The following is a 21,639-nucleotide window of genomic DNA, read 5'->3' on the forward strand; positions in this document are numbered from 1 at the left end:
GTCAAAAATCCCAATGTTCACTCGTCGCCGCCGTAATTCCAGTTTGGCTTTGAATGCAGCCACTTTATCTGCCGACTTGAACACAGTTGTCATTCTCCCCTGAAGTGACAGATAGAGTTCATTGAGCAGGTTGAATATGTCACATAGCTAAGCAAGTTTTGCGACCCATTCTTTGTCACTGAAATGTGCTGCCACTGGTGACTGTTTTTCTAAAAGTAATCTCTGGAGCGGCTCTCTTAACTCAAAAACTCTGTCCAGTGATCTACCTTTAGAAAGCCATCTCACAGAGCCGCATGAACAGATGTGAGTTAAGGGCATGTACTTTAATGTGGTTGATAATTTTAATCACATCCTGTAAAATGTTGTTAAGTTCAGGTGACATTTTTCGGCTAGCCAGCATTTCTCTGTGGATGACACAGCGTGTAGACTCAGATTCAGAAGTGACCTCTATGACCCGAGTAGTAAAACCAGAAAGCCGTCCAGTCATGGCAGCCACTCTGTCCATGCATATACCAACACAAAATGACCAGTTCAGTTTTCCTGATATGTAATCGTTCAAAGACTTGAATAGCTCTGCAGCTGTGGTGTTGGTTGGCAACAAAAGTGCACATAACATATCCTCATGCACATCCTCCTGAAAAATATATATCACAGAAACAAGCATTGTTGCCTCGTCAACATCGGTAGACTCGTCAGCTTGGATTGCGTACCATGGTGACTTGTTAATCCTCTTTAACAATTGTGCCTCAGTATCCTCTGCTATTTCATCAGTTTGTCTAGTTATGGTGCTAGCCGAAAGAGGAACATGTGCCACCTTTGAAACTGCAGCCTCTCCTAAAAGTTCATGACAACTGTCCTTAGCAGCAGGCAGGATCAACTCTTCACCGACAGTAAAGGGCTTCTTAGCTTCAGCAATGTGGTTAGCCACTATGAATGATGCTCTCAGTGCAGACACATTTGATGAAGTGTTGGCCTTCAGTAATTGCTTCTGTTCTTTGTGTTCACATTTTTTTTCTTTTGAACAATTCCAAAGGCTTGTCTTTTAATGCAGGGTGCTTGGTCTCCATGTGGCAAAGCAGTTTTGAAGGTTTCATGGCTTCGTTGGGTAGCCGGTCGCCACATGTTACACAAAGCGGGCTTGGAGAATGTGAATCACCTGTTGCAGTGAACCCGTAATTTAAGTAGGACTCTTGGTATTTTCTTTTAAATGCAGCTTTCTTTTTGTTGGCAGTCTTAGAGTCTTCTGCTGTCTCATCATTGGGTCTTTCCCCCTTTTCAAAGAAGCTCTCCAGTGGTGTTTGTTTTTTACTCATTTTGTCTAGGGTTAGCTTGTGGGCTCACCAAACTGACTGAGACAAGTGCACAGTGTGGGAAAGAGGCACGGATGGAAGTGGTAAATAAAATAATGGTGGGCCACGCGCAGACTAAAATAAGTGTCGGATTCTGACTTAAAGCCTGCCACCATATGCAGCTGTACAATTGAAGTACATCCACTCACTTGCCACTGTAAAGCCTGCCACCAGATGCAGCTTAACTGTCACTTGCCACTCACTGATAGGATTTTTTTTTTAAAGATTTTTTTGATGTGGACCTTTTTTTGTTTTCCCACACACACACACACACACACACACTGTATTTTATTTTTACAAGAGATAAATAGACTGACACCAAGCATTGTACATGGATGACCACAACAAAAGCAACGATGATTGCAATTACCAAACATGAAACACACTCATACTATGTCATAATATTGACATTCAGTCCAGTAATCCTGATGTGGACCATTTTTAAAGTCTTTTTTATTGCATTTGTTACAGTATTGCTTCTGCTTTATGTTTTGATATTTTTGGCCATGAGGCTTGTGGGGTCTTAGCTCCCCAACCAGGGATCAAACCCACACACCCTGCATTGGAAGGTGAAGTCTCATGATGCTAATGATAATCTGTATTTGCAGCCCCTCCCCAGTGCTAGCATCACCGCCTCAGCTCCACCTCAGATCATCAGGCATTAGATTCTCATAAGGAGCGCGCAGCCTAGATCGCTCGCTTGCGCAGTTCACAGTAGGGTTCGCACTCCGAATCTAATGCTGCCACTGATCTGACAGGAGGCGGAGCTCAGGTGGTAATGCGAGTGATGGGGAACAGCTGTAAATACAGATGAAGTTTCGATCCGTTCGCCCGCCGCTCACCTCCTGCTGTGTGGCCCAGTTCCTAATGGGGGTTGGGGACCCCTGCCCTAGAGCAGTTTTATCTTCTCAAAAAGAAACCACCTGCTCTTTAGCTGTCATTCCTATATGCCCCTCCAGCCCTAAGCAATCACTAAATTGCTTTCTGTCTCTGTACATTTCCCTGATTTGCACATATCATATAATTGGAATTATATAACATGTTGGTCTTTCATGACTGGTTTCTTTAACTTAAGATAATGTTTTCAAGGTTCATCCATTTTGTAGCATCAGTACTTCATTCCTTTTTACAGCCAAATAATATTCCATGTGTGGATGTATGAAATTTTGTTTATCCATTCATCAGTTGATGGACATTTGGGTTGATTCCACCTTTTGGCTATTAGGAATAACGCTGCTATAAATATTCATGTACAAGTTTTAGTATAGACATTTTTACTTAATTGTTAGGTCATATGTAACTCATTTGAGGAACTGACAAACTTTTCCAAAGTGCACCATTTTATATTCTCATCAATAGTGTATGAGGGTTCCAATTTCTTCACATGCTCATCAACACTTATAATTTTCTTATCTGTGTAATTGACTTTTTGATTCTAGCCAACCTAGTGGATGTGTAGTGGTGTTTTATTGTAGTTTTAATTTGCGTTTTTCTGATAACTAATGATGTCAAGAATCTTTTCATGTACTTATTAGCCATTTGTGTATCTTTTTTGGAGACATATCTATTCAGATCCTTCTTCCATTTTAAATTGGGTTATTTGTCTTCTTATTATTGAATTGTAAGTGTTTCATATATATAAATATTCTGGATATGAGTTCCTTATAGTTATATGATTTGCAAGAATTTTCTTCTGTTCTATGGGTTGTCTTTTCACTTTCTTGGTGATGTCCTGTGAAGTACAAATGTTTTTTATCTTGATGAAGTCCAATTTATCTATTTTGGTTTTTCTTTTTGTCACACTTTTGGTATCATATCTAAGAAACCATTGCCTAAATTAAGGTCACAAAGATATATGACTGTTTTCTTCTAAGAGTTTTATAGTGTTAGCTCTTACATTTAGATCCTTAATCTGTTTTGGTCAAATTGTTCAAAAATTTAAATTGGTCAAAATTTGTTTTGTATATGGTTTGAGGTAAGCGTCCAAGTTCATTCTTTTGCATGTGGATGTCCGGTTGTTCCAGCACCATTTATTGAAAAAGCTGTTCTTTCCCCATTGGATGGCTTTGGCACGTTTGTTGAAAATTAGTTGACCATTGCTGTATGGGTTTCTTTTTGGACTCTTAATTCTATTCCACTGGTTTGTAAGTCTGTCCTTGTGCCCAGTACCACACTTTTCCCAAGTTTTATTGAGATATAATTGACATACAGCGTTGTATAAGTTTGAGATGTACCACATGATTTACATATATTGTGAAATGATTACCACAGTAAGTTTAGTTAACATCCATCATCTTGTATACTTTTTTTTTAAATTTTATTTATTTATTTATTTATTTTTGGCTGTGTTGGGTCTTCGTTTCTGTGCGAGGGCCTTCTGTAGTTGCGGGGAGCGGGGGGCCACTCCTCATCGCGGTGCGCGGGCCTCTCACTATCGCGACCTCTCTTGTTGCGGAGCACGGGCTCCAGATGCGCAGCCTCAGTAGTTGTGGCTCACGGGCCCAGTCGCTCCGCGGCATGTGGGATCTTCCCAGACCAGGGCTCGAACCCATGTCCCATGCATTAGCAGGCAGATTCTCAACCACTGCGCCACCAGGGAAGCCCTTGTATAGATTTTTTTAAATGTTTCTTTTCCTTGTGATGAGAACTTTGTTTTCCCCAGTCCTGTGGAAGTCCTGCAGTCAAATCCTACTGGCAGATTCCCTGGGGATTCCTGGTCCTGTTGCCGGACCCCCAGGCTGGGAAGCCTGACGTGGGGCTCAGAACCTTCACTCCAGTGGGAAAACTTCTGTAGTATAATTATTCTCCAGTTTGTGGTTGCCCACCCATGGCTTTGGGATTTGATTTATCGTGATTGTGCCCTTCCTACCATCTCATTGCAGTTTCTCCTTTATATTTGGACGTGGGGTATCTTTTTTGGTGGGTTCCAGTGTCTTCCTGTCAATGGTTGTTCAGCAATTAGTTGTGATTTCGGTGCTCTTGCAAGAGGAGGTGAGCACAAGTCCTTCTACTCGGCTGTCTTCCACAGGGGTCTGTGATGAGAACTTTATACACCATATTAATTGCTGTTGCTTTGCAGTAAGTTTTGAAATCAGGAAATGTGAATCCTCCTACTTTGTTCTTTCTCAGGATTAACTATTCTGCATGAACTTTAGAATCAGCATGTCACCTTCTACAAAGAAGTCAGCTTGGATTCTGATGAGGATTGCATTGAATCTATATATCAGTTTGGGGACTATTGCCATGTTAACAATGCTAAGTCTTCCAGTCCATGAACGTGGGCTGTTTCTTCATTTATTTAGATCTTTGATTTCTTTCAACAGTGTTTGTAGTTTTCAGAGTATAAATTTTACACTTCTTTTGTTAAATTTATTCCTAATATAATTTATTCTTTTAATGCTATTGTAAATGGAATTGTTTTCTTAATTTCATTTTCAGATTTTTCATTCCAAGTATTTAGAAATTTAATTGATTTTTGTATATTGATCTTGTATTATGCAACTTTGCTAAACTTATTAGTTCTAATTGGTTTTAATGAATTCCTTAGGAGGAGTTTTTATGTGCAAAATTATGTAATCTGTGAATAGAGATAACTTTACTTCTTTTATAATAGATGCCTTTTATGTCTTTATCTTGTCCAACTGCCCTGGCTAGAACCTTCAGTATAATGTCAAACAGGAGTGGTGAAAGCAGACATCCTTGTCTTGTTCCTAATCTTAAGCATCCAGTTTTCCACCTTGGAGTATGATATTGACTGTGGATTTTTCATGAATGCCCTTTATCTTGTTGAGGAATTTCCCTTCTATTCCTAGTTTCTTGAGTATTTTTATCATCAAAGGGTGTCAGATTTTGTGAAATGCTTTTTTGCATCTATTAAGCATCATGTGATTGTTGTTTTTTATTCTACTGATATAATGTATTACATTAATTGATTTTCAAATGTTAAACCAACACTGCATTCTTGGCATAAATCTCACTTGGTCATAATAGAATTCTTTTTATCTGTTGAAGATTTGGTTTGCTAGTATGCTGTTGAAGATTTTTGCATCCATAGTCATAAGAGATACTGGTCTGTAGTTTTCTTGTGATATTTTTGTCTAGTTTTGGAATCAGGTTAATACTGACTTCATAAAATGAGTTGGAAGTGTTTTACCATCTTTCATTGTTTGGAAGACTTCTGGGACAATTGGTATTCTTTACATGTTCAGTACAATTCAGCAATAAAGCCATCTGGGCCTGGGCTTTTCTTTGTTTCTAGTTTTTGATTGTTAATTCAGTCTCTTCCTTTGTTATAGGTTTATTCATATTTTCTATTTTTTTTTAATTGAAGTATAGTTGATTTACAATATTATGTAAGTTTCAGGTATACAACAGTGATGCACAAATTTTAAGGTTCTGTTTCTTAAGTCAGTTTCAGTAGTTTGTGTCTTTCTAGAAATTTATGCACTTCATCTAAGTTATCTAATTTATTGGCATATAATTGTTCGTAGAATTTCTTTATAATCCTTTTTGTTTCAGTAAGATCAGTAGTAATAGCCCTGCTTTCATTTCGGAATCTAGTAATTTGAGTCTTCTCTCTTTTTTCTTGGTCAGTCGAACTAAAAGTTTGTCCATTTTGTTTCTTTTCAAAGAACCAGCTTTTGGTTTTCCCTTTCTCTAGCAATCATCAAGTTCTTCTGGGCAGAAGTATTTTGGGGCAACTGATAATAGGGAGACTTTGCCCAATTCTGCTTCTCCGCCACTATCTAGTCTTTCCCACTGTACCCCTTTTTATCTTGCCCCTAGGGAATTTCCCTGTACTTACTATTGCTTATTTTCTGGCTCTCACTGTTTGAACCATAATTACTTCCATGTGTTTTTTACCCATATATATATATATACTTGTGTGCTTGAACCTCATTATTCCTTTCCTTCTTTTGTCCAAATCTTAATCCATTTAACCTTAAGGAAAGCCAGCTGCTTTTCATTGTGGGTTTTTCTTTTTTTGTAGATTATATTCCATTATAGCTTATTAAAAGATATTGTATAATTCCCTGTGCTATACAGTTGTTGTTGCTTATATATGTTACGTATAGTAGTTTGTATCTGTTAATACAAACTGTATCTGTAGTTTGTATCTGTTAATCCCATACTCCTGATTTCTCCCTCCCCCACCTCTCCTCTGATAACCACAAGTTTGTTTTCTATGAGTCTGTTGCTGTTTTGTATATAGATTCATTTGTATTCTTTTTAGATTCCACATATAAGTGACATCATATAGTGTTTGTCTTTCTCGGATTTATTTCACTAAGCATAATATTCTCTAGGTCCATGCATGTTGCTATAAATGACAAAATTTCATTCTCTTTTATGACTGAATAATATTTCTCTGTGTGTGTGTGTGTGCACGTGCGTGACATCTTCTTAAGCCATTTGTCTGTTGATGGGGACTTGGGTTGTTTCTGTGTCCTGGCTATTGTAAAGGGTGCTGCTGTAAACATTGGGGTGCATGTATCTTTTCGATGTTTTGAGTAAAAAGACCTTAAATGATGATTGATCATTTTAAGAATAGGGCAAATGATCCACCTTTATCAAGGAAAAGGAAAGTTAGAAAACCGAAAGTTAAATTAATATATTAAAGGCATCTATTAAGCAGCCATGTACCCACATCTACATTGTCTACCATAGTCTTCACCTAACTACGTTGTGAGAAAAGTAGTCTTTATGAGCTGGCCTGGGAACATAACCACATATAGTCGTTCTAGCACTATAATGTAGTGTAGTTTCTATAGTATACTCTCTCTATATGTATATATTTTATTTTTCTCTAGTCATTTTGGATAACCACTCATCATATTATACTGTACTATATATAATGTATGGATTAAGAATGGTAAGAGGTAGGTAAGAGTGATTAGCCACACTGCCTGGATTTGAGTTTTTATGCCCTTGAGCAAATTACTTAGCTTAAGTTTCTCATCTGTTAAATGGGTATGTTAATAATGACTCCCACAAAGAATCATTGTATTATATGGGTTAATAGTACATTTAAGTTACTTGAAATATGCCCAGCACATAGCAAAAATCAGTAAATGTTAGCCATTAGTACTATTACAAATAATTCACCTATAAAAATATGCCTTTTGAATTGCGAATTTTCTCTATGAGGATCAAACTGTAGAATAACTAATTGATTTGTGCCATGTTGCCATCACTCATTTTGGTCTTTTGCCTCACAAGTACTCGGAATTAGAGAACATCTATGGTTACATTAAACCAAAAGTCAAAACCTCTGAAGCCTCAGTGAAAGTGGTCAGACCCTCAGTCTTTAAGGCTAATATTTTAGGACCTTATGAATTTCCCTTAAAGCTAAAAATAGCTTCCATGATGACTGTCTCTTTTACAGTCAGTGTCCAGGTTTAGAACCCTAGTATTCAGGGTATTTTTAGAACTCTAGCAGTACCAGCTTATCTTGAAGGTGGAAATAAATGGAGTAAAACATTTCTTGTAATTCAGAAACTTTCAGGAATCTTTGTGAAGTGTAGTTTTGTAGTATATGCTTGTTAAATGGTTTGGGGCTGATAGAATGAGTCTTTAAAATATAATTTGGTTTAGCTCTCAGGAAGAGTACAGTGAAATGTGTAGCATCTAACTTTTCTATACCACACAATTTAGGTATGAAATAATCTTGTCTCATTAAAGAATAGTGACCTTGACTAAGTATATGTGTAACAAAACAAATTGTATCTTCAAGTAGGCTCTATTGGTTTATTAGAAAAATAGGTTATTGAGTTTTTTCCATAGAGTAACTCAATTTGTTAAAATTGAAGTAGCTGTATTGATGCTCTGTTGTTTGTTTGTTTGTTTGTTTTTTGGATTTGACACATAAGAGAGATCATATGGTATTTGTCTTTCTCTGTCTGACTTATTTCACTTAGCTTAATGTCCTCTAAGTCCATCAGTGTTGTTGCAAGTGGCAAGATTTCATTCTTTTCTAATGGCTGAATAATATTCCATATACACACACACACACACACACATATGTATGTATACAGAGTCTATAATTTCTTTATCCATTCATCCATCAGTGGACATTTAGGTTGTTTCCACATCTTTGCAATTGTAAATAAAGTTGCAGTGAACATGAGGGTGCATATATCTTCTCGAGTTAGTGTTTTTGTTTTCTTTAGATAAATATCCAGAAATGAAATTGCTGGATCATATGATAGTTCTATTTTTAATTTTTTGTTTTATCTTAATATTAGCACTTAGTCTTGAAATATATATTGATTGTATAGCTATTGACGAATCAGAATTTTAGGGAGATTTCTGTTCTCAGACTTGATGAACCACTGAAGTCTAGAGCGTGTCAAAAAGTACACTAATAGGTTTCATTCCTTCAGAAAATATGAATTTATATCTTACTGTATAAGACAAATGTAGAGCCCTTAGGAGATCACAATCTTCTTGAGGACACATGATTTTTATACTAATAACCGCAGCAAGGAGACACTGTAAGATAATTGCTTTGTAATTGGTACAGTGTTTTCAGTTCAAAGGAGTCAGTGATCCTTTCAGACTAGAGTGGGTCAAGCAGGGCTTCAAGAAGAGGAAGCAGAATTTGGGCCAAAATTTTAAGAGCAGGTAAGATTTTAATAAGAGTACTGAGGGGTAGAAGCAATTCTATGACATATTCACATATTTTTTCACCAAGTGTTGAACTCCTTCCTATGCAAAGCTGTAAAGGTGCTCAGGATGCTTTTTGAAGGTAACGAATAAACCTAGTTTGATTGGAGTGGAGAGTGGAAATCAAAACATTTTATATTTACATATTATAAATATATACATTTATATATATAAATATATATACACATACCTACACATAAAAGTAAGATAAAATTATAAATTATGATGTTTTAAATGCCATAAGGTATTATCAGTGGGAAACCATTGTTTTATTGGGATAACATTAAAATAGATGTTTTAAGAGTAACTTAGAAGCTCTGGGTTTGATTTTGAGACTTAAAGAGACTAAAATCAGGTGTGATGTAATAAGGGCCTAGAGTATGGAGTATTAGAGTATTAATACAGTTTTATCAACTGTATTAATATGAAGGTAACTTACTTTCGAGAAGAGTAGTCTGGGCACTTAAGAATACTGAAGTTTTCTTAAAAGGAATTTACAACGTAGGTACAATGGAAAGACTTTTTTTTTTTAATTAATTAATTTATTTTTTTGGTTATGCTGGGTCTTAGTTGCAGCAGGCAGGCTCCTTAGCTGTGGCTCCAGGGCGCCTTAGTTTTGGCTCGCCGGCTCCTTAGTCGCAGCTCGCCAGCTTCTTAGTTGCAGCATGTGGGCTCCTTAGTTGCGGTATGTGAACTCTTCGTTGCAGCATGCATGCAGGATCTAGTTCCCTGACCAGGGATCGAACCCGGGCCCCCTGCATTGGGAGCGCGGAGTCCCATCCACTGTACCACCAGGGAAGTCCCGTGATATTCTAATTTTTAAGGTCACATTGGAGTTTTTGCTTCAAATTCTTTTGGAACAGGTTTGAATGGGGGATGGTTTTACTTCTTAATTGCTTATAGGGAACAGAAATAAAATCTAGAGGGTCTGTTTTTTTTGGTTAAGTTTGTAGCACTTAATGAGTGCATGAGCTTTACAGGCTGAAATACTTTACTTTTCAATTACCTGAGAATACCCAAGATGAATGGGCACCAGGTTATTTTCTTAATGTCATAACTGCACCTATAGAGTAAAAATTAGAGTTATCTAGTTAAAGTTGAATAACCTCCCCAACCTAAGTTGGGTAGTTCCAGGATAAACATCACTTTCGGGATTGCATTTTCCCATCTGTTCTATTATTGATCATGTAAACTAGAAAATATCCTAGTACTCGCTTTCTGCTACAGTATGTATGGGCTCCATACATATTTTAATTCTTCAAATGAATTATATATTAATATAATTACTTATACATACTACATTAAAAAAAGGATTGGGGTGATATTTTCTGTATATTTTACGGATCATCATATGGAGTCAGGCAGAGGTGGCATCAGTTTTGTTCATCAGAGGTGCTTGTAGAAAGTGGCAGAGTTTGAGTTGGGCTTCTAGGGTGGGCCAGCTGAAACTTTCTCTTCAAGACCTGGGTCATTACTGGGGTCAGCCCAGTTCCTGTTTCCATATTTTCTTTATTGGTAAGTGGGGTTCCACCTGGGCTCCTCTCTACATCGACTTTTCTTAGTAGTTTCCGCAGTTCTAACTGGCTTTTACCAGAAGTAATGAAGACATTTGTAACTCGAGTTGATAACACTTTGGACTTCGGTTTCAGGGAAACGCGCTGCAGGTCAGAGACAGTAACTAGTGGATTCTGTGCCTTTGGTGATGGTACAAGCTTCCTCCTTTCATCAAAACTCTGTGTCTTCTTTAATTTCACAGTCAGTAGATCTTTAACTGTTATCTGCATGGGTCCACTTTTTTTTAATGGTCCAGCCTGAAGTGCTTTAGTGAGATCAGATTTTCTGAGCAGCAAAGGTGCTGTCAGTGGTGGAGGCGGAGGCAGGGGCGGAGGAAGATGACTGGCTGGCTGTGGCAGTGAGGCGGAAAGTACAGCCCCGGAGTCTCCAGGGGTGGTTAGAGCACATGCAGGCACATTTGTAAGTTTACCATGCATGTGACACATCTGATCACAGCTTGGACAGGAAGAATTTTCTGAGACGGCCTTCAGTGCTTCCTGGAGCTTGCGTAATTCATTTTCCAAAATGCGAAACCATTGTTTTAGACTATGAAGTTCTTGGTGGCAGAAACGGGGTGGGAAGATGGTGTCTTTCAATACTTCCAAACTCCGGGCCATGCAGTTCTGAAACCAGTTGTATGTAGACCATACTCTATTTGTCCAAAGCTTTACTGCATCTTTAAAATTGGGAAATTTGAAGTTCCAGGATGGTCTTAGCCAGCTTCTGCTAAGGGGTGTATCTGTTGAAGGAATAACCACTCTTTCTGGTGATGGTGGCGGAGGGGGAGGTGTAACTAGCTTAGACAGAAAGTGAGAGGCTTCTTTTCTTTTGAAAAATCTTTTCACTTTGGCTTTTAGCTTTATTCTTCGTTGCTTGAACTTGGGCATGGTTTTAGGCTAAGAGTCTGGGGATTTGATGGAGTCCCGGCAGTGGCATCTCCCTCGCCATAAAGAAAAATTCAAAAAATAAAATTAAATTAAAAAATCAAGACATACTATTAATGTGATAATTTAGTCACTGTGTCACTTGAACTTTGAGCTTTAGGCCCCAAATTTGCTCTGCTGTGAGCACACTTCTAAAATTATCATCGAATATGTATTAGGTAGACTTACAATTTTTGTAATTGTGTTTTTTGTTTTTTGGGTTTTTTTTTTGGACACACCGCACGGCTTACGGGATGTTAGTTCCCCAACCAGAGATCGAATCCATGCCCCCTCCAGTGGAACCACTGGACTGCCAGGGAATTCCCTAATTTTTGTAGTTGTAATGGCTTATGCATTAACTACTCCTGCCTTGCCTGCTTCTCTCAGGTTTCACCTCAAATGTATATTAGATAAAAGGATTTATGTTAAAAATAATTATATGAAACCGGAAAGGAGTGCATATTGGCAAATAGCTCAGTGCTCATTCTTTTTTTAATAAATTTATTTTATTTTATTTATTTTTGGCTGTGTTGGGTCTTCGTTGCTGCGTGCGGGCTTTCTCTGTTGCAGCGAGTGGGGGCTCTTCTTCGTTGCGGTGCATGGGCTTCTCTTGTTACGGAACACGGGCTCTAGGTGCATGGGCTTCAGTAGTTGTGACGCACGGGCTTAGTTGCTCCACGGCATGTGGGATCCTCCCGGACCAGGGCTCGAACCCGTGTCCCCTGCATTGACAGGTGGATTCTTAACCACTGTGCCACCAGGGAAGTCCCTCAGTGCTCATTCTAATCTGGCAGTCCATGTGTATATTTACAGAGTGAAGCACCATATTAATATAAAAACTATAAGGCTTATTTAATTCCAAAACTTACATGTTCTCATGTGGATTTTTTTTTTCTTGGAAGGTTAGTGTACATGTAGAGATTGTCTGAACTAGTCAGTTTATTCATAATTCAGCAAATACCGAGCACTGTGTATAAGGCGTAGTTTTATAGATTCTGGTACTACATAAATGAATACATTTTATTGCCTTTGCAAAACTTAAGTCTAGTGCAGGAAAGAGAATAAGTAAAATATGAGAAAAATGTTGATAATGTAAAGGCATGTGAGAATTAAAATGGTGTCCTGGAAACTATTAGATTAGTAATCTTGAGACCTGGATTTAATTATCAGTCCTAGACCTGCCATTAACCCGTTGTATTTCTTCAATTAACAATCCCCCTCCCCACACCTTCTCTTTTTTTTTTTTTTTTTTTTGACTAAATCACAAGTCTGTTCAATTTAAATTATTTATTTCTTTATTTTTGGCTGTTTTGGGCATTTGTTGCTGCGCACGGGCTTTCCCTAGTTGTGGCAGGCGGGGGCTACTCTTCGTTGCAGTGCGTGGGCTTCTCATTGCAGTGGCTTCTCGTTGCGGAGCACGAGCTCTAGGTGCGCGGGCTTCAGTAGTTGTGGCACATGGGCTCAGTAGTTGTGGCTCACAGGCTCTGGAGAGCAGGCGCAGTACTTGTGGTGCACGGGCTTAGTTGCTCCACGGCATGTGGGATCTTCCCCAACTAGGGCTTGAACCTGTGTCTCCTGCATTGGCAGGCGGATTCTTAACCACTGCACCACCAGGGTAATCCCCTTCTCTTATTTTTAAATGGAAAATTTCTGAAGTCTACATTATCTAAAATATGATTAGGGAATTCCCTGGCGGTCCCGTGGTTAGGACTCCTTGCTTCCATTTCAGCGGGCATGGGTTTGATACCTGGACTGGGAACTAAGATCCCACATCCTGCATGCCAGGTGGTGGCCCTGCCCCCCAAAGGTGATAAGATTAGCTCCTTTAAAAGGAATCTAAGATTCTTATGGTACATGTAATTTTTTTTAACTTTTCCATTTTTTATTATGGAAAAACTTCAACAAAAACAAAAGTGAAGAAAAGAGAACAATGAACTCCTGAAGCAAATCTCAGATAGCATTTCATTACTATTTCAGAATGTATTCCTAAAAAATAAGGTACTATATTTTAAAAAAATCATACTATGATTACCATACCTAAAAATTTAACTATTATTAACTATTATTATAATTAAAGTAGCTATTAACTATTTTATTAAATGCATATACATATATTATGGTGGGTCTTGTGTGTGTATATATATTTATATGTGAACATATGAAAAGTACATAAAATATGTAGAGTTTAACAAGTAACTATAAAGTGAACATATGAAGAAAGAAATAGACTATCAACACCTTCCGAATATCATCAGCACCGCCTAAAGTCTAGTGTGTACCTCCCAGTCATAAACTTTTTCTTTCATAACCACTATATAAATGCAGTCTCTTTGGTTTTCTTATAGTGTCACTGTCTATGTACAAATCTCTAAAAATATAGTTTAGTTTTTTCTAGTTTTAGCTTTGAATTTTATATGAATGGAATCATACAGTATGGTTCCTTGTGTATGCATCTTTTTCAGTATTATGTTTGAGCTTCATCCATGTTATTGCTTATGTGTTTTTCAATTATTTTTATTGCTGTATACTAAGTACTCTATTGTACTACTTAACCAATCCTCTCTTGCCACTGACTTCTAGTTTTTTGGCTTTTACAAACAACGTTGCTATGAATATACTTGTATGCATGTTCTATTGTACATGTACAAGCTGCTTTAGGGCATAGACATTAGACATTAGTGAAATTGTTCGGCCATTGGGTATGCATATCTTTTACTTACCGAAAACACCAAAGTGGTTGTACCAATTTACATTCTAATTAACAGTGAATCAGAGTTTTCATTTTCTATGTTGGACTTTTTAAAAGTTAATTTTTACCGGTGAGGTTTTGAAGTTCTTTTACTTTACTGTTTTTCCCCCAAAACAGTGCCTTTTTAAAAAAACAACTGTATTGAGTTATAATTGAAATACAATAGGTTGCACATGTTTGAAGTATGTACTATAATATATATCTAGTCTAGTCTTTGTCACCAGTTCTTAGCACGGAGCTTCAAAAACCCTTGCAACTTCCTGAGTGATAGGAGTATCTTCGTTACGTTAATGAGGTGACTCTTGGCCCCCTTCCTGGATAGCTTCAGGAAGGGACTGGTCACCAAACTGTTGGATATTTGGAATTTTCAGCCAACTGGGAGGGGTGGGGGGAGGCTAGTGACCTAGCTCAATGAAATGATAATGATTTAGTTAATTATTCCCACATAAGGAAGCCCAGTAAACCTCTGGAAACCAGGAGGAGCTTCCTGGTTGATGAACACATTGATGTGCCAGGAGAGTATTGTGTCAGATCCACCAGGAAAGAACATGGAGGTTCTTCATCCCTGCCTTCTCTCCCCAAGATCTTGACCTATGCGTCTCTTCTGTCTAGCTGTTCCTGAGTTATGTCCTTTATAATAAACCTGTAATCATAAGTATAATGCTTTCAATGAGTTCCGTGAGTCATTCTAGCAAATTACTGAACCTGAGGGTATTGTAGGAAGCCCTAAAGCCATAACTGGCCTATCACAAATGCAGGCGGCCCCCAGGACTTGCATGTGTCATCTGAAGTGTGGAGAGTTTTGTAAAGGAATTTTTTGCTCTTTAACTTGCGGGGTCTGTGCTAACTCCAGGTAGTTAGTGTTAGAACTGAATTGAAATATAGTACGTCCAGTTGGTGTCAGAGAGTTGCTGTCAGGGCAAAACAATTTGACAAGTTTTGACGTACATATATAGCCTTGAAACCATCATCACAATCAAGAAAATGAATGGATCTATCTCCTCCATATGTTTCCTTGTGTCCTTTTTAATCTACCCTGCTCCCCATTTGTGTCTGTCTTCTTTGGCTCTGAACACAATGGAATTCCCAATTAAATTGGGAATTATATTCCCAATGGAATACTTCTCAGCACTTAAAAGGAATGAATTACTGATATGTACACCATGAATGGATCTCAGATGCATTATGTTAAGGGATAGAGCTAGATCCAAAGAGCAATGTACTGTGTAACTCCATTTATGTGATATTCTGGAATCACAGAATATCACAGATCAGGGGTTGCCAGACAGCACAGATCAGGGGTTGCCAAGGGCTAAGGAAGCAGCTGAGGGTTGACTTCACAGGGACACAAAGGAACTTTTTAGGGCGATGGAAGTAGTCTATGCCTTGATTGTAATGTTGGTTACACAACTGTGTATTTGTCAAAATTCATAGAATAGGACACTAAAAAGTGAATTTTATGTAATTTTACCTCAGTAAACCTGTCTTTAAAAAAAAAGGTAAAGGGCTTCCCTGGTGGCACAGTGGTTGAGAATCTGCCTGCCAATGCAGGAGACACGGGTTCGAGCCCTGATCTGGGAAGATCCCACATGCCTCAGAGCAGCTGGGCCCGTGAGCCACAATTACTGAGCCTGCGTGTCTGGAGCCTGTGCTCCGCAGCAAGAGAGGCCGCGATAGTGAGAGGCCCGCGCACCGCGATGAAGAGTGGCCCCCGCTTGCCGCAACTGGAGAAGGCCCTCGCACAGAAACGAAGATCCAACACAGCCATAAATAAATAAATAAAGCACACCTAGTATAGTGTAATTTAAAAAAAAAAAATTGATTAAAAAAAAGGGTAATAAGGGCATATTATAAGCAAGTTAATGCTAGTTAATTCAGTATCCTAAATGAAATAGATATATTTCTGGAAAAATGCAAATTACCGAAACTGACTTAAGATGAAATAGAAAACCTGATAGCTTTATACTGATTTTAACTATTATACATTGCAGGCTATAACTGGTCACTTAGCTTTTGGCAGATGTTGTGATTGATTATCACTCCTGCTCAAGGGCAAGAAATATTCACTTAGGAGCTACTCTATGCTAGACAAAGGGCTAGGCACTCAGGGTACAGTTTTTGTTTTTGTTTTTGTTTTTGGCCGCTCCATACAGCCTGAGGGATCTTAGTTCCCCAACCAGGGATGGAACCTGTGCCCCCTGCAGTGGAAGAGCAAAGTCTTAACCATTGGACCGCCAGGGAAGTCCCACCTTATATTGGTTTTATCTTATTTTTTAAATTTTATTTATTTTTGGCTGCATTGGGTATTCGTTGCTGCACATGGGCTTTCTCTAGTTGTGGCGAGCAGGGGCTATTCTTCATTGCAGTGTGCCGGCTTTTCATTGCGGTGGCTTCTCTTGTTGCGGAGCACAGGCTCTGGGCATGCGGGCTTCAGTAGTTGTGGCACATGGGCTCAGTATTTGTGGCTCAAGCGCTCTAGAACACAGGCTTAGTAGCTGTGGCGCACGGGCTTAGTTGCTCCGTGGCATGTGGGATCTTCCCGGACCAGGGCTTGAACCCATGTCCCCTGCATTGGCAGGCAGATTCTTAACCACTGCGCCACCAGGGAAGTCCCTTTATACTGATTTTAGAAACTAGATTTGCAGCTAAAAACTTTCCCACAAATAAAGACCCAGATGACTTCATTGATGAATTCTATTAAACACTTAAGGAAAAAAGCATACTAGTCCGACACAAACTAAGCAAACAGGAAGAGTGAACACTTCCAGCTCACTTTATATGGCCAATATTACCTTGATACCAAAGCAAAACATATTACAAGAAAAGAAATCTGTAGACCAAGAGCCTAAATGAACAACAAAATATTAGCAGGGGAGATCCAGCCAGCCAAACCAAACAAACCAAAAATAGGAAAAACGAAAAACAAAAAAAAACACCGCACACACGCAAAACACAATGCACCCCCAATGACCACCATGTCAGGTTTATTCCAGGAGTGCAAATTTGGTTTAATATTTGAAAATTAAATCAATTTATTTCCACATATTAACACTAGTGTAAATTGGGAAAAACATGTTATCATCCTACAGATGTGGGAAAAGTATCTGAAAAACAATACAACACATTCTTCATAAAAACTAACAGCACCTTAGGAATAGAAGGTAAAACTTTCTCAACCTGATAAAAAGGCATCTACAGAAACCCATTAACTTAATACTAATGGTGAAAGACTGAATGCTTTCTAAGATCTCAAAGAGGCAAAAATGTCTGCTCTCACTTTTGTTCAATATCGTGGTTTTGCTAGCACAATAAGGAAAAGAAATAAAAGGCATACAAATTAGAGAAGATAAAATTAAACTGTCCTTATTTGTTAATGATATTGCATTTATAGAAAATCCTGAGAAATGCATAAACAAGCTACTAGAACCAGTAAAGCTGTGTAGCAGTGTGAAGGGCTCAGTATGCAAAAATTGACTGCATCTATGTAATAGGAACCAGCAGTTGGAAAATGCAAAGTTTTTAAAATTTGCAATAGCATCCAAAAAGGTAAATAGTTGGAAGTAACAAAATATACAAGACCAATACACTGAAAACTACATAATAAATGCTGGAAGACATTTTTTTCCACTCAACAAACTTTTATTGAGTATATGTCAAACCAAAGTCTTTGTGCCGAAGGTATAGAAATAAACAGGGTGCAGCCATAGCCCTAGCAGAGACAATAAATAGGAAAGCAGAGAGCACAGTGAGATAAGCATTGTGATGGAAATGTACAGTGTGTGGCAACATAGAGCGTATCCTTCCAGAAGGATGCAGTGATTGTCCCAATATTCAGTCAGTCTGGAAGAGAAAAACCTAAATCAGTAGAGACATATACTGTATTTGTGGATCAGAGAACTCAGTATTATTATTATTTTTTTTACAAATAGTGGTTTGTTTGTTTTTTTAATTAATTATTTATTTATTTATTTATGGCTGTGTTGGGTCTTCGTTTCTGTGCGAGGGCTTTCTCTAGTTGCAGCAAGTGGGGACCACTCTTCATCGCGGTGCGCGGGCCTCTCACTATCGCGGCCTCTCTTGTTGCGGAGCACAGGCTCTAGTCGCGCAGGCTCAGTAATTGTGGCTCACGGGCCTAGTTGCTCCGCGGCATGTGGGATCTTCCCAGACCAGGGCTCGAACCCGTGTCCCCTGCATTGGCAGGGAGACTCTCAACCACTGCGCCACCAGGGAAGCCCCAAGAACTCAGTATTATTAAAATGTCATTTCTCTTATCATTGTTTTCCTTTGCATGTCCTTGGCCACCAACGGGATTTAGTCCCCCATTTTTTTGGCTCTTTGGGTTTCTTTCAAAAAGTGCTTAGTCTAGCAAGTCATTTGTCCATTTTACAATTGGGTTTTCTCTTCCTTATTGAATTGTAGGAATTCTTTACATATACTTAGATAGGTTCTTTGTTGGTTATGCGTGTCACAAGTATCTACTTTCATTAAGTGGCATGTCTTTTTGAAAACTTTAGTGATATCTTTGATGAGTTCACATTAACTTTAATTTATGGAAAGAATCAATCCATAGCTAGTGCTTTTTGTGTCTTGATTTAAGAAATCCTTCCTGCTCAAGATCATAAAGATACTCTTAATTTTTTTTTTTTGCTGCGTTGGGTCTTCATTGCTGCGTGAGGGCTTTCTCTAGCTGCGGCGAGCGGGAGCTCCTCTTCCTGATGGTGCATGGGTTTCTCATTGTGGTGGCTTCTCTTGTTGCAGAGCACGGGCTCTAGGTGCACGGGCTTCAGTAATTGTGGCACCCAGCCTCAGTAGTTTTGGCACACGGGCTTAGCTGTTCCGCGGCATGTGGGATCTTCCTGGACCAGGGCTGGAACCTGTGTCCCCTGCATTGGCAGGCGGATTCTTAACCAATGCGCCACCAGGGAAGTCCCTCTCATTATGAATTTATTTATTTTATTTATTTATTTTTGGCTGCATTGGGTCTTTGCTGCTGTACGTGGGCTTTCTCAAGTTGCGGAGAGTGGGGGCTACTCTTCCTTGCAGTGCACAGGCTTCTCATTGCAGTGGCTTCTCTTGTTGTGAACCATGGGCTCTAGGGGCGTGGGCTTCAGTAGTTGTGGCACACGGACTCAGTAGTTGTGGCTCGTGGACTCTACAGCTCAGGCTCAGTAGTTGTGGTGCACAGGCTTAGTTGCTCCGCAACATGTGGGATCTTCCCGGACCAGGGAACGAACCTGTGACCGCTGCATTGGCAGGCGGATTCTTAATCACTGCGCCACCAGGGAAGTCCCCCTCTTAATTTTTAAAAAATTTCTTAGGTGTCCCTTTCAAATTTTGATTTTCATCCCACTGGGAATGAATTTCTTTTGGTAGGTTCTAAAGTGGTCTGTCTTTACCATTACTTTTGGGTGTGGAAAATGTTATTGATGTTTTCTGTAGTATGGTTTAGGAGTATGTGCTGTAAAAATCCTCATTAACATTTTGAAGGCTCTCTGGATTTTTTTTTAAATGGGAATTATTTATTTATTGATTGATTGATTGATTGATTGATTGCCGTGTTGGGTCTTCGTTTCTGTGCGAGGGCTTTCTCTAGTTGCGGCAAGTGGGGGCCTCTCTTCATCACGGTGCGCGGGCCTCTCACTATCACGGCCTGTCTTGTTGCGGCGCACAGGCTCCAGACGCGCAGGCTCAGTAATTGTGGCTCACGGGCCTAGTTGCTCCGCGGCATGTGGGATCTCCCCATACCAGGGCTCGAACCCGTGTCCCCTGCATTGGCAGGCAGATTCTCAACCACTGCGCCACCAGGGAAGCCTGGCTCTCTGGATTTTAATGATGTTCAGTTTATTGAATATTTTCTTCATAATCTTTTATACCTAATTAAAGAAAACTAAGTATAAAAGAAATGGCAAAACAGCTTTTCAGAATAATTTGTCTGCCTGAAAAGTTGGCTGTGCTGACATTTTTCCTTTGAAATATTTCTAACAATTTGCAAATTGTTGATTTGAGGACCACATAGACATGTTTTGCTTGTCCCTCACAATGGTATGAACTTTTTGGAGTTGCTGAAATTCTCAAGTCAGATGATTTCACTTAACGTTTTATTGTGTCCTGATCAACTGAATGATTTTGCAGTACTAGGTCTGCATTCTCACCTGGCAACAATTAGCTGAAACCAGCTCTTGTCTTTGGATGGGGCATGTGCTCTCCATTTCTCCCGAGTGGTTATTTCCAGTTCCCTCCCCTTGAGTTGTGACCCCTGCTATAGACCTATGTTTAGACTATATTTACTTAGAAATTCTAAACAAATTTCGAGCAACAGACATAATATACTGATTGAGTGTCTAGAACTGATGAAATTTTTTGCAGAATGGTAGGGACATATGGATCATATTTTTTAAAATATACATAATGTATATTATCAGAGTAGATGTTAAAAAGGCATTTCATGAATTTTAAGAAATTTTTATTGAAGTATAGTTGATTTACAGTGTTGTGTTAATTTCTCCTGTACAGCAAAGTGATTCAGTTATACATATACTTTTTCATATTCTTTTCCATTATGGTTTATCACAGGATATTGGACCTTGGATATAGGATATAGGACCTTGTTGTTGATCCATTCTATATAAACTAGTTTGCATCTGCTAATCCCAAACTCACAATCCTACCCCCTGCAAAGCTTCCTAGCTTTTATGAGGGGTAGCAGTGGTTTACAAACTTATTTTAGTCTTAGGATATTTTACCGCCCAAATATGGAAGGTCAATATATAAAGCTAATGAAAAGCCAGCTGCTGAGAAGCAAGCAACTGAGAGACCCTGGGCATGTGCCTGTCACACCACTCCTTTTGGCTGTCTTCTTTTGTTGCCTCTACCAGGGCTACTAGGAACCTCAAAGTTGGAACATGGTTGAAACAGCTGTTCTGGAAAATCTCCCAAGTAGCTCAAGTCATATTGGAAACTTGCACCCCAAACCTTAAAAACAAAAGTTCGTTTTACCTAATCAAATTGCCTCCTTATAATTTTGTAATATTTCAGACATTCATAGGGAATAATAAGACAAACATTTATGTACCTACCACTCACCTTTATCAAATCTTAACATTTTACTTTGTTGCTTTCGTTTTTTTTTTTTTAATTGGAGTATAGTTGATTTACAATGTTGTGTTAGTTTCTGTTGTATAGCAAAGTGAATCAGTTACACATATACATATATCCACTGTTTTTTTAGATTCTGTTGCCATATAGGTCATTACAGAGTATTGAGTAGAGTTCCTTGTGCTACATACTAGGTCCTTATTAGTTATCTATTTTATATATAGTAGTGTGTATATGTCAATCCCAATCTCCCAATTTATTGTTCTCCGCCTTTCCCCCCTGGTAACTATAAGATTGTTTTCTA

At 38.7% G+C, this 21,639-nt stretch overlaps 2 protein-coding genes across 4 annotated transcripts in view; one reads left to right on the plus strand and one right to left on the minus strand.

The window, feature by feature from the left end:
- PDS5A (PDS5 cohesin associated factor A) overlaps positions 1-21,639 on the plus strand; it is a 132,555-nt gene that overhangs the window by 21,475 nt on the left and 89,441 nt on the right. The window lies entirely within an intron of this gene.
- Positions 10,388-11,509, minus strand: LOC118895392 (proline-rich protein 11-like). The gene has a single exon (XM_036852334.1). The coding sequence runs from the start codon at positions 11,453-11,455 to the stop codon at positions 10,388-10,390; it is 1,068 nt and encodes a 355-aa protein (XP_036708229.1). The 5' UTR covers positions 11,456-11,509.

The sequence above is a fragment of the Balaenoptera musculus genome, chromosome 5 (assembly GCF_009873245.2).
Source record: "Balaenoptera musculus isolate JJ_BM4_2016_0621 chromosome 5, mBalMus1.pri.v3, whole genome shotgun sequence".
NCBI classification, from domain to species: Eukaryota; Metazoa; Chordata; class Mammalia; order Artiodactyla; family Balaenopteridae; genus Balaenoptera; species Balaenoptera musculus.